Source organism: Dasypus novemcinctus, chromosome 11, assembly GCF_030445035.2.
Source record: "Dasypus novemcinctus isolate mDasNov1 chromosome 11, mDasNov1.1.hap2, whole genome shotgun sequence".
Lineage (NCBI taxonomy): Eukaryota > Metazoa > Chordata > Mammalia > Cingulata > Dasypodidae > Dasypus > Dasypus novemcinctus.
Window position 1 is genome coordinate 3,302,775 of NC_080683.1, and position 17,847 is coordinate 3,320,621.

The 17,847-nt window shown below is 62.2% G+C and overlaps 3 protein-coding genes across 6 annotated transcripts; 1 reads left to right on the top strand and 2 right to left on the bottom strand.

Annotated features, from left to right (window-relative positions):
• Nucleotides 1-114: 114 nt before the first annotated feature.
• NELFE (negative elongation factor complex member E) lies at nt 115-5,711 on the bottom strand. Its single transcript, XM_004452378.5, has 11 exons — nt 5,625-5,711; nt 5,110-5,192; nt 3,708-3,777; nt 3,464-3,609; nt 2,913-2,987; nt 2,753-2,790; nt 2,220-2,563; nt 1,952-2,096; nt 1,779-1,833; nt 1,458-1,560; nt 115-285 (listed from the first exon to the last, which is right to left on the bottom strand). The coding sequence occupies exons 2-11, from the start codon at nt 5,182-5,184 to the stop codon at nt 188-190; spliced, it is 1,149 nt and encodes a 382-aa protein (XP_004452435.2). The 5' UTR covers nt 5,185-5,192; nt 5,625-5,711; the 3' UTR covers nt 115-187.
• SKIC2 (SKI2 subunit of superkiller complex) lies at nt 5,684-15,670 on the top strand. 3 transcript variants are annotated; one of them, XM_058306519.1, is made up of 28 exons: nt 5,801-5,976; nt 6,053-6,156; nt 6,806-6,915; nt 7,016-7,133; nt 7,227-7,341; nt 7,459-7,533; nt 7,810-7,863; nt 7,964-8,154; nt 8,317-8,445; nt 8,669-8,814; nt 9,605-9,751; nt 9,877-9,961; nt 10,117-10,223; nt 10,473-10,619; nt 10,685-10,781; nt 10,910-11,122; nt 11,197-11,307; nt 12,338-12,568; nt 12,824-12,961; nt 13,075-13,212; nt 13,314-13,418; nt 13,692-13,839; nt 13,923-14,049; nt 14,186-14,396; nt 14,543-14,653; nt 14,735-14,953; nt 15,186-15,326; nt 15,422-15,670. In XM_058306519.1, exons 1-28 carry the CDS (start codon nt 5,955-5,957, stop codon nt 15,620-15,622), a joined length of 3,741 nt encoding a protein of 1,246 aa, XP_058162502.1. In that variant the 5' UTR covers nt 5,801-5,954; the 3' UTR covers nt 15,623-15,670. The 3 variants fall into 3 exon arrangements, with proteins under 3 accessions (XP_058162501.1, XP_058162502.1, XP_071074504.1); XM_058306518.1 differs by lacking the exon at nt 7,227-7,341 and having other exon boundaries at nt 5,684-5,976; XM_071218403.1 differs by having other exon boundaries at nt 5,819-5,976; nt 14,543-14,953.
• Nucleotides 11,663-17,555, bottom strand: DXO (decapping exoribonuclease). 2 transcript variants are annotated; one of them, XR_011650034.1, is made up of 9 exons: nt 17,200-17,555; nt 16,837-17,072; nt 16,531-16,750; nt 16,268-16,403; nt 16,027-16,121; nt 15,857-15,943; nt 14,546-15,641; nt 12,381-13,987; nt 11,663-12,015 (listed from the first exon to the last, which is right to left on the bottom strand). XR_011650034.1 is itself a non-coding variant. In XM_012522909.4 (6 exons), exons 1-6 carry the CDS (start codon nt 17,553-17,555, stop codon nt 15,793-15,795), a joined length of 1,194 nt encoding a protein of 397 aa, XP_012378363.1. In that variant the 3' UTR covers nt 15,734-15,792. The 2 variants fall into 2 exon arrangements, 1 of the variants encoding a protein (XP_012378363.1); XM_012522909.4 differs by lacking the exons at nt 11,663-12,015; nt 12,381-13,987; nt 14,546-15,641 and having other exon boundaries at nt 15,734-15,943.
• Nucleotides 17,556-17,847: the final 292 nt, after the last annotated feature.

Consider the following 17,847-nt stretch of genomic DNA (forward strand, 5'->3'; position numbering starts at 1 on the left):
AGGGCCACGGGGCATGTGCACTGGCCGAGTTGGGACAGGCGAGACCAGACCTGACGGCCGTTTCTAAAGGCTTAACCCACTCCAGGGGCTGAAGAACCGAGGCTGAGGGAGATGTGCGCGCTTCCACCTCAGTGTTTTATGAGACAGCAATGGGGGCACACGAGGCACAGGAACCCAGCTCCGCTCCCTAGAAGCCGTCCACGAGATTTTCCTTGTACACGTCGTCACTGTAGACGATCTGCGTCCTCTTGTCCCGGTGGCAACCCTTAGGGCTATTCTGGACAGCTGGGGGAAGGAGAGGGGCGGTCAAGGCCTGGAGGAGCAGCCGGCAGCCCGTCTCCATGCTGCCCTCCGGTGGCCGGGCCGCGCCTGCCTCCCCGGGGCCCCCAGGCTGGGAGCCGGGCCGGCGCCCGGCAGTGCGAGCTGTTTTTGTGGCACATGTGGATACTGTGATGGATCTTCTGTTCCTTGAAAAACCCTAAATGTTACCACTGTTGAGATGTGTGGATGATGTTAACCCATTACTTTTAGTCAGTACATCAGCAATTAAAAATTCTCGAGAAAACCTGTGACCCTTTGTTGATACGTTGGTCAATTATGGCTCCTTCCTTTTGCCTGGAGGGCCACGCCTGCTCTGAACCCGTTCCTGCCCCTCTTTTCCCCGGGAGTCTACATGCAGCGTAAAAGGACCTGTGGGATTATTTCACGTGGACTCATCTGGGTGCAGCTCTGGCTCTAAGCATTCTCTCAAGGCTCTGGCTGCTTCTTTCCTTCTTCACCAACACGTCCCCTCTATACCCTGTTTTTAAAGATTCTATCCCGCCACTGGGGGGCTAGTGCGAACCCCCCCCCCCACGTTCTCTGATTCCATAGCTCGCCACTGCTGCCATCACCTCCCTCCTTCCGGGGCTCAGGCCCCGGGGCCCCTCCTGTGCCCTTGCTGCACCCTGAAATTCTGCGAATGTGCCAGAAGTGTTGGGGACACATGGGGCGCGAGGAGTACTGCCATATGTCCTAACGTAGTCCCTGTGTACTGCCGAGCCAGACGTGGCTGTTTTCCCTCCCAAATCAGTCTCCCCTAATGAGGCTCTCGCTCTGCAGCAGCCGGGACACAGAGGACCATCGGCTACCTGTCGCCCTTCCTCGCGGCCGAGGTCCAGAGCCCTACGCTCAAACGCGGACGCCAGCACACGACTCCACCTCACAGTGGCCCTCAGATCGGGGGCGCTCCTCCTCACCAGCCTGCCTGCAGCGCCCGCTGCCTCCCCCCTTCCAGTCGCCACCTTGAGGTCGACTCCAGTTCGTTCCTTCCTTCCTTCCTCCCTCCCCTGCCTCTACCTGACAGCAGGGCTCCATAAGCCCCCTCCCCACCTGCACTGCCGCCACGCCAAGCCGGCTCCCTCCCCGCCGCAGGGAGCCCAGGGCGCGCGGGCCAGGAGGAAGGGCCCTGTTCTTACCGAGGGAGCCCCAGACAGACTTGCCGGTGGCGGCGTCCAGCATGGGCTGCTTGCGGGCGATGCTGACTTTGAGCTGAACAGACTCCACCTGCGTCCCATTGAGCTGGGGCAGAAGGGGGAGGGCGGAAGGCGGGGGACGTGACTGACCACCCAGAGGAGGGTTTCCGGGGCTGAGAGGGACCTGAGCACACAGGGCTTCTTGTATGCACAGGGGGGACTCGCTCGCACAAGGAACCCCTTTCCTCCTGGCTCCTGGTATTTCAACAAGAAAACACGAAGACGGCGGGAGGGATGGGGAGCCCAGGTCTGGGAAGTGCCAACCTCAGCGATGGCCTGGTCTGCTGACTCCATCTTTTCATAGGTGACGAAGGCACAGCTGGGATGGGAGGAACCGGGGTCAGCAGTGGGCCCCTGGGCTCTTCGGAACCCAGCCAGGCCCAGAGCCCCCAGCCTCACACCCAGGCCTCGCCCCCTTGGCCCGCTGTCACCCTTACTTTCTGGGTGGGTCCATGGAGAGGTCAATGATGTTTCCAAAGGGAGAGAAGGCCCCCCGGAGGAGGGTGGGCGTCATGTCTTCTCCATACACATACAGAGTGTTCCCCTTCCGAGGGGCCCGGCGTTCAGGGAACGAGTCCGACCCTACGGGATCAGGAATCCGCCAGAAGCTGTCACCCACCCTGCTCTCCACCCCAAAGTCCCTTCTAGGAGGACCCGTCTGAAGTCTTGCCGAGGTCCCCCGCCCCCCCAGCCAGGGTCACTCACTGCGGAAGGGGCCCTCTCGGTCTCGCTCCCTGTCCCGGTCCCTGTCCCGGTCCCTGTCCCGCTCTCGGTCTCTGTCTCGGTCCCTTTCCCGCTCTCGGTCTCTGTCTCGGTCTCTGTCCCGCTCTCGGTCTCGATCTCGCTCCCGCTCTCGGTCTCTGTCCCGGTTCCTCTCATGGCTGCGGTCCCGGCTGCGGCTTCGGGGAGGGGAGGCTGAAGAGCGGGCACCGCCTCGTTCTTCATAGCTCCAGTCAAAGCTTCGTGGGGGGCCATCCCCGGCCCCCGGGCCCTCTGCCTCTTCCCCATCTGGCCCCAGTTCCCGAAGACGGTCGCTGGAAGACACAAAGCTGGGGAGAAGCAGAGAGTGAAGATGAAAGGGGTCTCCTTCTCCCAGACCCTCTGGAGACTCAACACCTTCCCACTGCAGCCCCAGTTCCTTTCACCCCAGGGAGGTGCCACCCCTCCCGAAGACCCAGGCAGTTGACCCTTCCCGCTCCACCAGCCACGGGGGATGCAGTTCTGCCTCTAACTCTAACCTCTCATACAGAGATTTCCTCTGGGGACGTCTGGATGACTGAAAAAAGAGACCGAGAATAATCAAAGTGATTTCTGGTTCCTGGCATATGGTTCAAAATGTGGGGCCACTTATCTTCCTTAATCCCCAGCCCCCAGGGACAGAGAATCACAAAGTGCTACCTCCTGTAGATCGTCGTCGGCAGATATGCTCCTCTGGAATGGCTGGAAGGTGGGGACTGGCCCCTTCTCGGGGTCCTGGGGAGGCGGTAAAGGCCTGCCTCAGTGTGGGGGCAGGAGGCGGCCTTACTGCGGGACAAGGGGTTCCTCTTCCGTCCCTCTTTTTGGCTTCCTGTCATCTCCCTCCCACCCCCCAACCTGCTACACTTAAGAAAAAAAAAACTGTGTTAGTTTTCTAAATGACTCACAATGTACATCTAAAGCATTTTGTTTACCCAAACGTCCTTTGAACCTAATGTTATTTTTAACCTGTTCAACACCTCAGAACAATGAATTCACTGTCTACCTTGCTGGGTTAGAGCACAGAATGTATAAAATGAAGGGGAATTTAAGAGTCATCGAGTTTCTTCATTTTATAGATAAGAAAGAGAAGCATCTAACAGTTGACCGATTTGCCAGTGATGAAATAAGCATTACCGCCCCGAGCCCACCCTCCTCCAGCTTGCAGCCCTCTGAAGCCGAGGGTTCCCTGAACACCTTGTGCTTGTGCTCACCTTTAGTTTTCCCTCTAGGGTTCGAGAACGCTTGAAGCCCGAGTTCTTGGTCTCGGCCTTGATGGCACTGATGGCTCCTGACTTCACCAGCTGCTTTGCCTGCTCCGTGGCTGTGGCTGTATCCACCACCGGCTGCTCTGACAGTGCTAAATTGGCCGGGAAGGAGGCATAGCATTGGCCAGGTGTGTCGGCGGTCACCCCTGCTGCCCCCATCCAGTCCGTCCCCTTTTTCCCAGCCACTTACAGCGTTTGACACCGCCTTGGCTGGCTGTACTGCTGCTACTTTGCTTCTTCAGAGCCAGCAATGCCTTTTTCTGGGAGGTGAGAAGAGAGGGGCTGGTGAGAGCCAGGACCTGGCCAGGTCCTCTCCAGAGGCCCCTGGGTGCATCATTCTGGGGGATGCTCTCCTTGGAGAAAACAATGTGGATGGTGGCCCCTGGAGTGGTGTGTTGAGGCGGCCCTGGCTCACACATGGTCCCCCACGTTATCTACAATGACAGGATTATCCAACCTATAGAAACCACAGCACCCAGGGGCTTTCCAGAGTTGAAGTCGGAGACAAGGAGTTCAGCCAAATATGGGAGTCCCAGAAGATTAGCTGCAAGTAAGTATAAGCCTAGGTATCCTTTTTTGGAGACTTCATCCACCCAATCTCTGTATATTTAAGGAGGATTTGCTATGACTTTGTAACGAGCTATTAAGGTATATAAAAACGCGATCTCTCTTATAGTCTGAGAAGCAATACAAGCAGACTGAATTGCCAATAATCCTTCTAAGAGGTACAAATCATTTGCAGCAAAAAGTAAGATTTTGTGATGCCAAATGGCTATTATTGGGCCCTGGGTAGGCTCTGCACAACATAGACACAGAGAAAGAAGATACTTCAGACAAAGGAAACAAGTTAGCAAAGATGCTGGGATAAGGTGGCTTTGAGGATGTATGTTTTGGGACCAGTGAGTAGTTTTTTTGGCCAGAAAGGGATGCCAAGATAACTTTGTTTTGCAAACAGTGTGAACCATTTACAATTTTTAAGAAAAGGGGGGTGGGTTTTTGTATTTTCAATGGATCATTTTGATAGAAGAAAGAGTTTTGCATTTTCAATGGTTCACTTTGGCAGGAGCAAAGAAGTCTTTCCAAAAAAACCAACTACGAAACTTGGTAAGAGAATATTAGGACCGTCTAGGTGTTAGCCAAGACCCAATCTAAGGAACACACAGGAAAGAATAAATGGAAGAGATGACTTCCACGGAATAATCAAGAAGACCTGAGCCTAAACACATGGGAGAATTGACTATAGTCCCTACTATTTGGAAGATCAAGAAGAAGAACGATATTAGAAAAGGGCAAGAAGATGACAGCTTCAAGTTTGGGTATTTGAAGGGTACCAATAAAACAAGGAATAGCAGAAAACACCAGCTCTTAGGTAGTACCAAAATCCCTAGGAAAGGAAAACAACTCCGTGGCAGATTGCCTAGAGAAGAAAGTACACACCAAGATTTGGGCAAGCCCACCTCTTGGACCTACCTGAGAGGTGATGTGTCTCCAGGTATGCGTGGGAAGAACCTCCCGACCCCTCACACACAGCCCAGGTGTGCTGAGAATGCGGTGTCAACGGGGCTGGGACATGCCCACACACACTCCCTCACCTTTTTCTTGAGTTTGTTGAATTTCTTCTGCAGAGCCTCCTCCTCCTCGCTCAGTCCGGGGGGTATCACCAACATGGTGGCTCCTGGTTCAGGGGCAGGGCCCAAGACATCTTTCTCCACTGTCACCTCCCGAAGCTGATACCACACTGGCCCCAACCCCGCCCCTTCCAGTCTACCTCGGCCTTTGGCCTCTCCCTAACCCTTGCTTAAACCCGGCTGCGTCCAAGCCCCCAGGGCTCTCCGGGATCGACCAGCATTCCCTCCTCTCTCCAGGAATCCTGAATACCGGCGCCCTGGGGTACCACGTGGCCCCGGGAGGGAGAAGCACCCCTCCGTCGCCAGGACGTTGGCGCTGGACACCCTGGCCCCGGCTCGGGTCAGTAAGGTAACCACCGGGTCCTAACGGCCGAGGAGGCGGTGGACCCCGCGGGGCGCTCTCAGAGCAACGAAGGAGGAGGAGGACGAGAGGAAGAGCCGGACAAACGGGGCGAAGGGCGCGGAGGAGAAGGCCTTACCTGAGGGGGCGGGAACCCGGGCCCCACGGTCTCGGGCGGCGCCCGCGCGGGCCGCGCAGAGCCGGCTCAGAGCGATGACGTGGCGGAGGGCGGGGAGCGCGGTCACCAGGGCGGCCGAGGACGCGCGCGCTTCCGCCCGGCCCGCCGAGAGCGCGCGCGCTTCCGCCCGGCCCGCCGCCGCGTCGCGCCTGCGCGTCGGGGACGCTGGTCCCACGCCCCCGGCGGTGGGGCTGACGGGAGCCGTTCCACTTCCGCCCGTCCCGGGGCGGGACTTACTCCGTGGCTCCTCGCGGCACTTCCGGGCTGCTCGGCAGCTGCGGTGGCTCCAGCATGATGGAGACGGAGCGACTCGGTGAGCAGGAGGGGTGGGAAAAGAGGAGTGGGTTGGGAATGACCCTTGACCTCTGACCTCTGTACTGTCCCCGCAGTGCTACCTCCCCCAGGTCCTCTGGACCTGCCCCTTCGGGCTGTGGAGCTGGGATGCACGGGGCGCTGGGAGCTGCTGAACGTGCCTGGGGCTCCCGAGAGCACCGTGAGTGACCATTTTCCCTAACCTTTGACTCCGCAATGAGCCTGCAATCCCCTTCAGCCTCGTCATGGAGGGCCTTTAACCTGGCTTCTCTGTCCCTGGACACCTGTCATCCCGGCCCCTTGTGCTGCTAGACAGACTCCAGCCCGGTGGACCTGCCGTGGGTCGACCGAGCAGGGAGAGCAGGGGAGATCTTAGCTTTGCGAGCTGCTCTTTCAAAAGGGTCTTTTCTCCTCGGAGTTCCATTCTTATGTCCCCACTAGTGGGTGATTGGGTGATTGGGATGCTAACCTTTGAGTATCTGGCTTTTCATCTTTAGGTATGGGACCCCTTTTTCTCAAACTAGTGGTTCTTAAATTCCAGCGTGCCTTACGATTCCTGGGATGCTTTTTAAAAATGCAGGTACTCAGGTCCAGCCCCAAAGGTTCTGAAATCTAAAGTCTGCATTGTTAACCAGCACCCCAGATAGTGTAGGTAATATCTGGACAACTTTTCAATCTTTGGAAAAGATTATGTCAGCTTCATCGCCTTAGTTTGTTTAGCCTACCTGCCATTTCAATGATCGAAACGTGAATGTCATCGTTTTCTCTTTCGGCTGCGTCTCCTTACCCCTTTTACTTACCTAAGATCTCTCATCTCTCCCTCGTTCCAGCTTCCCCACGGGCTCCCACCCTGTGCTCCGGATCTGCAGCAGGAAGCAGAGCAGTTGTTCCTGTCCTCTCCAGCCTGGCTGCCTCTGCATGGCGTGGAGCACTCAGCCCGGTGAGGGATCTGGAGAGCCAGAACTAGGGGGCCATGGGTCGCTGAAGGAAGCCGGGACAGGGGAGAAAGAAAGCCTGGAAGGTACTTTCCTTCTCTCCAGGAAATGGCAAAGGAAGACAGATCCTTGGTCTCTCCTGAATGCCCCGGGGGCCCCAGTCCCTTCCGACCTACAGGCCCAGAGACACCCCACCACTGGCCAGATACTGGGATACAAGGAGGTAAGAGGTCAGGGTGCGTGAGAAGCAGAATCGGGAGAAGCGGGGGCTGTCAGGCAAGCTCAGCTGCACTGGGGCTCTGGTCTCTTGCCTCAGGTGCTGCTGGAGAACACAAACCTGTCGGCCATGACCTCATTATCCCTTCACCGGCCCCCAGGGCCCCTCTCCCAGGCCCTGTGGGGGAATCCGACGCAGTATCCCTTCTGGCCAGGTGACTCTTGTGGGGATGGGCGCGTAGGAGAGAGGGCCTGGAGTCTCCAGGGAAGGGCTCCCCACCCACCTCACGTCAGTCACCCTGTGGATCCCTGTCTGTCCAATCTCTCTCCAGGTGGGATGGACGAGCCTACCATGACAGATCTGAGCACTCGGGAGGAGGCTGAGGAGGAGATAGACTTTGAGAAAGGTGAGGGGATGCCAGGATGGACTCCGGGGAGATCGAGCTCTGAGGCTGACCCTTGAGGAAGGACCCCGGCATGTCACTCAGCTGCTGCTGGCTTTGTCGTGCCTCTGAGCAAATAAGAAAAGCTGCCCCATCCTTAACCTTCAATGTCTTCTGTTGGGAAACTATTAAAATATAGCCTACAGTGCCGTGAGCTCTCTCATTTAGATTTGTGCAGCATGTAGCTTGTACAGTGCCGTGCAGTGGCTCCAAGTCTACCCTGCTTTCCTTGTCCTCCAGATCTGCTTACTGTTCCACCTGGCTTCAAGAAAGGCGTGGATTTTGCACCAAAGAGTGAGTTTTAGTTTTGGGACGGACACACAGGGAAGTGGTGCCCTGCGCCGCTGGGAAGGAGATGGAAACGGCAAGGTCTCCGTCTCTCCATGGTCCTCAGGTCACCCCACCCCAGCCCCCGGCTTGCTCAGCCTCAGCCGTCTGCTGGAGCCCCTGGATTTGGGTGGGGGCGATGAAGATGAAAGTGAGGTGGTGGGACAGCCAGGAGGTCCCAGAGGGGACACTGCCCCGGCCCCTCCCTGCAGTGCTCCCCTTGCTCGAGCGAGCAGCTTGGAGGACCTAGTCTTGAAGGTTGGTGGTTCTGGAGGGGGAGGCGGGCAAGGAGGGCCTTTGCCCCAGGGACGGTGGCCTGGCTTGGGCGCATCTCAGCAAAAGAATGGGACGCCCTGGGAGGACCGGTCACGGAGAGCCCTCTGGCTGTGTCTTCATCACTTCCACCTCTGGCTTTTCCAGGAAGCATCTGTGGCCGAATCCCCCCCAGAGCCCCCTAAACCCCTGCCCCAGGAGCAGTGGGCCATCCCCGTGGACGTCACCTCCCCCGTTGGGGATTTCTACCGCCTCATTCCCCAGCCGGCCTTCCAGGTGGGCTGCCCCAGTCTCCGCGTGCTCCTCTGCCTCCCCGGGGGCTGCACCCTGGCCCTGCCTCTCAGCCCAGCCCAGAGGCCAGGCCCCTTCCGGGGGGTGTGGGCCTGCACCCCGCCCCTTCCTCACCCTGCTGGTCTTCTTGCTGCCCGGCCTGCCCCGGGGGGGGGGAGCAGGAAGGCCCCCTCCTCTCTGCATCCTCATCCTTCTCTCTCCCCCACAGTGGGCGTTCGAGCCCGATGTGTTTCAGAAGCAGGCCATCCTGCACCTGGAGCGGCACGACTCTGTCTTTGTCGCGGCTCACACATCCGCAGGGAAGACAGTGGTGGCTGAATACGCCATTGCCCTGGCCCAGAAGCACATGACGCGGTACAGGCCCCCGTCCCCGTCCCCGTCCCCAGCCAGCCGCTGGCCTCTCGCGTCCTCTCTCTCTCTTTTTAAAATACTTTTAAAAATACTTACATTACATAAATGTTATGTAAGGAATACAGAGGATTCCCATGTGCCCTGCTCTCTAGCCCTCCCATACTTTCCCACAGTAACGGCATCCTGCGTTATCGTGGTATGTTTTTTACAACTGAGGCACACATCTTGGAGCATCGCCACGAAGCGTGGATTATAGTTTACATTGTAGTTTACACTTTCTCCCATGCAATTTTGTAAGTTAGGACAAGATATATGATGGCTTGTACCTGTCCCTGCAGTGTCATTCAGGACAACACCCAAGTCCCGAAAATGCCCCTGTTTTGCACCTGTCTCCCCCCGCCTGCCCCGCCTCAGCACCTCCCGTGGCCACTGCCACCACCTCAGTGATCTGATTTCCTCCGTTACTAGGATCACAGTAGGTCTCTCGTAGGGTACAAGGGGGTCCACCTAGGCCCCGCTCACGTCCCGTCCTGAGGACCCTGGCTGCGTGCTCTCTTGGTCTCATATCTTCCCTTTGCCTCCAGACGCGAGGCCGGGGAGAGGCTGCAGCAGGGGGGCCCAGAGAGCCGCGAGGAGTGTGGGTGGGGTGCGGGGACATGGTTATTCCAGGGTCGTATGGTGAAGGAGAGCGCGAGGGCGGCTTGGGGGCAGCGGGGGCGCCTGAGCTCGGGTCCTGTGCCGGGGGCTGCCGCCTGCCTGCCTGGGGGCCTGACCAGCACCACGCCCTCCCCAGCACCATCTACACTTCGCCCATCAAGGCCCTGAGCAACCAGAAGTTCCGTGACTTCCGGAACACGTTCGGGGACGTGGGGCTGCTCACCGGAGACGTGCAGTTGCACCCGGAGGCCTCCTGCCTCATCATGACGACAGAGATCCTGCGGTGAGAGGCGGGCACCTTCCCGGGCATGCGGTGGAGGGGCCGGTGGCGGGAGCCCCGGGGGCGAGGTGTGTGGCGGAGGGACGGGTGGCAGGAGCCCGGCGGCCAGCCTCGGCCTCTCCCCCCAGCTCCATGCTGTACAGCGGCTCCGATGTCATCCGGGACCTGGAGTGGGTCATCTTCGACGAGGTCCACTACATCAACGATGCTGAGGTGGGGGCCCGGGGCTCCCTGACCCCTGTCGCGCCCGCCCGTGGGAACAGTCGCGCCGCTTCCCCCCCGCCGGGCTCCCTGCGCCCCCTCCTGCCTTCTGGGCCCCCCCGCGGAGCCCCAGGCCACTTCTCTTGTCTCCCCCATCCCCGCGCCAGCGTGGGGTCGTGTGGGAGGAGGTGCTCATCATGCTCCCCGACCACGTCTCCATCATCCTCCTGAGCGCCACCGTCCCCAACGCCCTGGAGTTTGCCGACTGGATCGGGTGAGACGTGCGCCCTGCGCTGGGGTGGGGGACCCAGGGCTCCTCGACCGTGTGGTGGGAGGAGGTCGGGCCTGGGGGTGGGCAGGGGACAGATCTGCCCGGGGCAGCAGGGGGACCCCTTTGCGTGCCGAGATGGGGTGACGCGGTGGGGACAGCCCTCCGGTCTGGCTTCCAGAAGAGCCGGGGTGCAGGGGGGGGCTGCGGATCCTGCCCTGTGTGCAGCGCCGACCCCCGCCCTGCGCCCCCCAGGCGACTGAAGCGCCGGCAGCTCTACGTGATCAGCACCGTGGCGCGCCCGGTCCCCCTGGAGCATTACCTCTTCACGGGGAACAGCCCGAAGACCCAGGGGGAGCTCTTCCTGCTGCTGGACTCCCGGGGAGCCTTCCACACCAAGGGGTGAGCGCGGGGCGGGGTGAGGGCCCGCGCCGGCCGGGTGTGACCCCGCCCTCGCTGTGCCGCAGGTACTACGCGGCCGTGGAGGCCAAGAAGGAGAGGACCAGCAAGCACGCCCAGACCTTCGGGGCCAAGCAGCCCACACACCAGGGGGGCCCTGCGCAGGTGGGGACCGGCGCCTCCAGGGCCCCCCCGCCCCCGCCTTTCTTCCCTCTTCCCCCAGGACCTGGGGCTTGAGCTCCGAGCGCCCCCGACCCCGCTGACGCGGGAAACGCCCCCCGCCCCCTCCCCAGGACCGCGGCGTGTACCTGGCCCTCCTGGCCTCCCTGCGCGCCCGCGCCCAGCTGCCTGTGGTGGTGTTCACCTTCTCCCGCGGCCGCTGCGACGAGCAGGCCTCGGGCCTCACCTCCCTCGACCTCACCACGAGCTCGGAGAAGAGCGAGATCCACCTGTTCCTGCAGCGCTGCCTCGCTCGCCTGCGCGGCTCCGACCGCCAGCTGCCCCAGGTGCGGCGGGCGGCACGGGGGGGCAGTGGGGACAGCGGCGCCCGCCCGGCCCTGACCCCGGCCCGGCCCTGCAGGTCCTGCACATGGCGGAGCTTCTGCGCCGCGGCCTGGGCGTGCACCACAGCGGCATCCTGCCCATCCTCAAGGAGATCGTGGAGATGCTGTTCAGCCGCGGCCTGGTCAAGGTGCGCGCAGCGGCGCGGGCGGGCGGCTCCGGGGCAGGGCAGTGCCGTGGCCGGGGGCTTGGGCCCTGGGCCCACGCTGCCTGGGTTGGAGGCCCAGTCCCACCACCTAACGGCTGTGTGACCTTGGGAGATTATGTAACCTCTCTGAGCTTTAAGTTCCCCATATTAAAATGGGGGTATATAAGATTTGGACAGACAGTTTTCCAAAAAGAAATGCAAAAACTAGCAAATTCTGAGAAGTCACCAGTAACCACAGAAGTGCAAATCAAAATATTCACGAGACATGACTTTGTGGCTTTTAGATTGGGAAATTTGGGAAGCTGGTTAATGCTTAAGTGTCAAAAGAGACGTGGGGTTATGGAAACCTTCATTTATTGTAAGTGGGTGTGGCCAGTCTCCAGTGCTTCCTGGCACTATGTGGGTGAAATAAGTAGAACATACTCTTCGGCCCTATAATTCCATTCCTAGGTATATAACGTAAAGAATATAACGTAAAGAAATGTTCACCCTAGTCCGTGAAGGAACCTGTCCACTCTTTCTTGGTTCGCTATAATTCTGGTCATGGTGGCAGGTCGTTGGTTGTCCCAAGGTGCCCTTCGCTGGGAGGATGGGCAGGTTAGATGTGGGGGTGTACCCCACAGGGTGTTCCACAGCAGTTGGATGCAGTGGATGAGATCCAACTCCAGGAACAGGTGGATGCTGAAACCACTGGGTGGGGGAAAGAGACTGAGTCAAATAATAATGACTTTTATGTAGATTACAAAAATACACAGAACGACACACATGCTGCAGGGACAGGTGACACTAAGAAACACCCACCCAGCGTTTCGGAATGGCTGTCAGTAGGCGAGGGGGAGTGGGCTCTCGGGACGAAAGGAAAGAACCACGGTAGCACAGCTAAGGCTGTGGTAGCGCAGGCTCTCGGACTCACTCCGGGGCCAGCGAGGTCCTGAGAGCCGGCCCCCTGGCCCCGTGCCGGGGGCGGGGCTTGGCCCCCCGCGCCGACCCGCTGCCGTCCCCTCCGCCCCAGGCCCTGTTTGCCACGGAGACCTTCGCCATGGGCGTGAACATGCCTGCGCGCACGGTGGTGTTCGACTCCATGCGCAAGCACGACGGCTCGGCCTTCCGGGACCTGCTGCCCGGGGAGTACGTGCAGATGGCCGGCCGGGCGGGGAGGAGGGGCCTGGACGCCACCGGCACCGTCATCCTGCTCTGCAAGGGCCGCGTGCCCGAGATGGCCGACCTGCACCGCATGATGATGGTGGGCGCTGCCGCCGGCTCTCCAGCCCCTTCCGCCTCCTTCCCTCCTTGCCTTTTGCCGGGGAGCCGTCCAGGCGGGAGACTGGATTGCGTCTCCGGCTGCATTTTCCCGCTGTGGCGGTGGAGTGGGGTGGGGCCTTGGGGACCCTGCGACGAGCCGGGCGGGGTCTAGTCCCCCGGGTGTCGGCTGGCCTGGGGAGGTCGTGGCGGGGGCAGCAGGGCCCGCCGAGCTCACCACCTTCTCCCCGCCCGCCAGGGGAAGCCGTCCCAGCTGCAGTCGCAGTTCCGGCTCACGTACACCATGATCCTGAACCTGCTGCGGGTGGACGCCCTGCGGGTGGAGGACATGATGAAGAGGAGCTTCTCCGAGTTCCCGTCCCGCAAGGACAGCAAGGTGGGGGGGCGGGGGGCCGGGCGCGGGCGGGCGGTCAGGCGGGACGCCGGGCCGGCGGGCGGGCGGCTCGGGGCCCGGGGGTGTCGTCGACGAGCGCGCCCCTCCCGCCGCAGGCCCACGAGCAGGCGCTGGCCGAGCTGACCAGGAGGCTGGGGGCCTTGGAAGAGCCCGACGTGACGGGCCAGCTGGCCGACCTGCCCGAGTACTACAGCTGGGCGGAGGAGCTGGCGGAGACCCGGGCCCAGATCCAGGTGTGGGCGCGGCAGCGGGCGAGGACCGGGGCTGCGCCCGGCGGGCTCCCGACCGGCCCGCGGCGCCCTCCGCCTCACGCCCGCACGGCCCTGCTCCCCAGCGACGCATCGTGGAGTCGGTGAACGGGCTGAAGTCTCTCTCCACGGGCAGGGTGGTGGTAGTGAAGAATCAGGAGCACCGCAACGCTCTGGGGGTGATCCTGCAGGTGAGGGCGGGGGAGGCGGGGCAGGGGAGGCAGGGCTGCAGAGGCGGGGCGCCGCCCCCGGGGCTGGGCGAGGCCGCGGTCACCACGCGCTCTTGTTCCGGCCTCGCCGTCCTTCCCCTGCCCACCGCCGCCGCGTGCCCACCCCTGCCCGCCGGCCCCCAGAAGCCCCTGGTCGCCCCCGCTCGCCGGGCGGGTCTGCGTCGCGTTTCTTTGACCTGGCCGCTGCCTTCGCCGCCCACGCCCCCCCCGGCCTGGCCTCCCCGCCTCCCCCAGGTCTCCTCCAACTCCACCAGCAGAGTGTTCACGGCCTTAGTCTTGTGTGACAAGGCCACATCCATGGACCCCCAGCCCGGGGGGCCGGCCACCCCGGACGTGCCCTACCCGGATGACCTCGTGGGATTCAAGCTGTTCCTGCCGGAGGGTGAGGGAGGCCGGTGCCGGGTCCTGGGGCAGGCCAGCAGGACTCCCGGGCCTGTGGCGAGGCGCCCCTTCCTCCCCTGCCAGGGCCCTGCGACCATGTCGTGGCCAAGCTGCCGCCGGGAGACGTGGCTGCCATCACCACCAAGGTGCTGCGGATCAGTGGGGAGAGGATCCTGGAGGACGTCAGCAGGAGGCAGCAGCCGAAGTTCAAGTCAGAGATGCCGGGGGGCCCTCCTGGGCCGTGGAGCGGGGGCGGAGGGGGTGGTGTGGTGGGGGCCCTCCCCCAGCTGGGGGGCCAAGGGGAGCAAGGCCCCAGGTCCTGGTCTCAAGACCCATTCCCACCGCAGGAAGGATCCTCCCTTGCCGGCCGTGACCGCTGCTGTCCAGGAGCTGCTGCGCCTGGCTCAGGCCCACCCAGCCGGACCCCCCACTCTCGACCCTGTCAATGACCTGCAGCTCAAGGATGTGTCGGTGGTGGAGGGTGGGCTCCGGGCCCGGAAGCTGGAGGAGCTGATCTGGGGGGCTCAGTGTGTGCACAGCCCCCGTTTCCCTGCTCAGGTAGGGCCCCGGATGCTGGGGGTGGGGTGTGTTTTCCTCTCCGGTCCCCAGGCCCCTGTTCACCCCCACCCCGCCCTGGCCCTCATCCTTGGAGCACCCTGCACCGAGGACAAGGCTAACGGGCTCCTGCCCTGGCCGCTCTGCAGTACCTGAAGCTGCGGGAGCGGGCACAGATACAGAAGGAGATGGAGCGGCTGCGCTTCCTGCTGTCGGATCAGTCCCTGCTGCTGCTCCCCGAGTACCACCAGCGCGTGGAGGTGGGACGGGCCCGAGGCGGGGCTGGGGGGCCAGGGTGGGAGAGGGCAGCGGCTCCCCGGCACCCGCCTGCTTCCTTCCAGGTGCTGCGAACCCTGGGCTACGTGGACCAGGCAGGCACAGTGAAGCTGGCGGGGCGGGTGGCCTGCGCCATGAGCAGCCACGAGCTGCTGCTCACCGAGCTCATGTTCGACAACGCGCTCAGCGCCCTGCGGCCCGAGGAGATCGCAGCCCTGCTCTCCGGCCTGGTGTGCCAGAGCCCCGGGGGCCCGGCAGACCAGCTCCCCAGCACTCTCAAGCAGGTAGGGGGTCCCCGCCCCGGGCTGTGGGAGCCCCGCCTTCCACACACTGCTCCTTTCCCACCCCCACCCCAGGTTTCCCCGAGCAGCCCCGTCCTTCCCCGGCCCTGCTGTTTAGAGTTAACCCGCTGGGTTCTAAGCGCCCCCAGAGTAGAAACGGGCCCGTCCTCGCTCTGGCCTCCCCCGCGCCGGGGCACGAGGCAGGCGCTAACTCTTCCTTGCTCGTCGCCGGCAGGGAATGGAGCGTGTCCAGGCGGTGGCCAAGCGGATCGGGGAGGTCCAGGTGGCCTGCGGCCTGAACCAGACAGTGGAGGAATTTGTGGGGGAGCTGAACTTCGGGCTGGTGGAGGTTGTGTACGAGTGGGCCCGGGGCATGGTGAGTAGCTGAGGCTGGGGGTTCTGAGGGCGAGCGGGGTGGGGAGGGGCTGCCCCGGCCCCCCGGGCTCAGTCCTCGCCCTGCTCTCCCTGCAGCCTTTCTCGGAGTTGGCAGGGCTCTCGGGGACCCCCGAGGGCCTGGTGGTCCGCTGCATCCAGCGCCTGGCTGAGATGTGCCGCTCGCTGCGGGGGGCGGCCCGCCTGGTGGGCGAGCCCGTGCTGGGCGCCAAGATGGAGACCGCGGCTACCCTGTTACGGCGAGACATCGTCTTTGCGGCCAGCCTCTATACCCAGTGAGCCACCTGGAGACCGAGCCCTGTGTAAAAATAACAGTGGAACAGCAAACCACCTGTGTGTGTTTGAGGTGCTGCCTGGGGCGCGTTCAGAAGACACGGCAGGGAGCGCCACTTAGAAACAAGCCTTTATTAGCTGGGCAGCGCGGACGCGGGGCCGGCCCCTGGGAAGTGTCAGTCTCTCGGGGAGGGAGTTTCGGGCGGCGATGGGAGGTCCTGGGCCATGGCTTCCACGTACCACGTGGGCAGGAAGGCATAGGGTGCGTCTCGGTGGATGGACACGGTGACGGGGCCCCCGGGCTCCCAGGAGAAGAGATGGATAAGCCTGGGGCGGCAGAAGGAGGCACAGGTTGGGCCAGAGGCTGAGCTGCGGGCGCCCGGGAGGACGGGCAGAGCCGAGCTCCTCACCTGGGGTCATCCTGGACAACTGTATCCTGGGCAAAGCTGAGAAAGGCAGCACAGAAGTTCATGCACACAGAGGGACTCCAGCCGTCACGGTCATTCTGGAGAGGGCAGAGGAGGCAGAAGAGTGGTGGAGGAGGTGGGAGAAGGGCAGGGCAGGCGGCAGCCCTGAACGCTGGACTCAGGGGCTTGAAGCGAGGGCCGTGGGGAGTGGGTACAGGTGGGGGCAGCATAGGCACTGCCGTACCCTGACATATTCAAACATTTCCATGGTGGGAAAGGTCTTGAGGGAGCAGACGAAACCCTCCGGGTTGCGGAAGCCGGCGACAACAGTTGGGACCCCAGGGAGAAACGACTGAGCCCACCATTTCAGGAGCTTGTGCCTGTCGGGAAAGGTCAGGGGTCACTGCCCCGCCCCTCCCTTCTGCCCTTACCCTCAGGCATCACCCTCCTCCCCAGGCCTCCTTCCCAGCCATCAATTCTAGACCCTCGCCCTGCGGGCCCCTGAACCTGTAGAAGCTCCTCCGCTGGCCAGGGCTGTGCATCTCCTTGCAGGTCTTGAGCTCTACGTAGCAGCCGGGGGGCTGCGTGGATGCCGCCTGGGGGTCTCTGCAGTCCACCTCCCCTGAGAAGAGCAGGGCGTGGCTCCCCAGGCGGCTGCGCAGCACCGAGCAGAAGGCCACGTTGGTGTTCACCTCTCCAGAAGGGTCCGGGGAGCCTCCGGGTTTGTCTGCCCGAGGAAAGAAGGAGCAGCAGGGGAGGGGCTCTCACTCTCCGGGCAAGGGGGAGGGACTGCGGAGCAGGGCCAACTCTCACCTGCACACATGTACTGCTCAAACTTGTAGCCCATGTACATGAGCTCCCGGAGGAGGGGCGGCCGGGCAAGCCTCTGAGCCCGAGCGGCCGGAGTCTCCACCTCACTCAGGTACAGTGTGCCCTGGAACCGGGAGGCTGCCAGCTGCCAGCCCTCCTGCCGCTCGTACGGTGTTGTCAGCAGTTTGGTCAGATGCCCCCGCCACGTCACTACGGCCCCTGCCAGCCAGCCTGGACCCCTGAGGAGGAGGAGTTAGAGGCTGGGGGATGGCTCCCCCAAAGATGAGCCTAGGTTCCTTCTAGGGATGGTCCTCGCACCAGCTTTGGCTCTCCTGATGGATCTGCCGTGTCCTAGGCCTAGCTCACCCCTCCAGTTGGCCTCGGTGCTCCAGGAGCCAGCGAAGCAGGTGGTCCAGCCCCTCCCGGGCCTCCTCGTCCCGGGGCTGGTATCGGTCAGCGTATCCGTCTCTGAGGTCAAAGTCGGGGCCTGGACCGTGGGTGGGCGGTGGGCTGTAATAGCGCAGGGCGCGGGCATCTCCGTGATACTGGCGCTGTGCGTCCAGGGAGAAGCAGCCCAGCTCGGAAGGGCGCCGGTAGAAAGGAAAGGGCCCAGAGTAGAGAGCGGGTGCTGTGGGGAGGGAGGGCGCTGGGCACGGGAGTTTGTTCCGAGGCTCTGCTGCCTCGATTTTCTCAGCCCCCCTCTTGGTCCCTTTGGACTCCATGAGGTCCTGGAAGGGGGAAAAAATTCCCATTTTACAGAAGCTACTGAGGCGCGGAAAGGGCGAGCCTCCTGACTACCGGCTCTACCCCTCCAGTCTCCCGCCCCTCTAGCAGAACCACGCCAGGTGCACATCCCACTTCTCCCATGACCTCGACGCGCGGAGAGGGTGGAGGGAAGTTTGGACTCTCAAGGATCTGGTTACCTCAAAACTCCCCAGCTTCGCCCTCCAGCCACCTCCGCAGAGCTATGACGTCACGGCAGGCACGTCAAAGGCCAAAGAGGGGCGCAAAGGT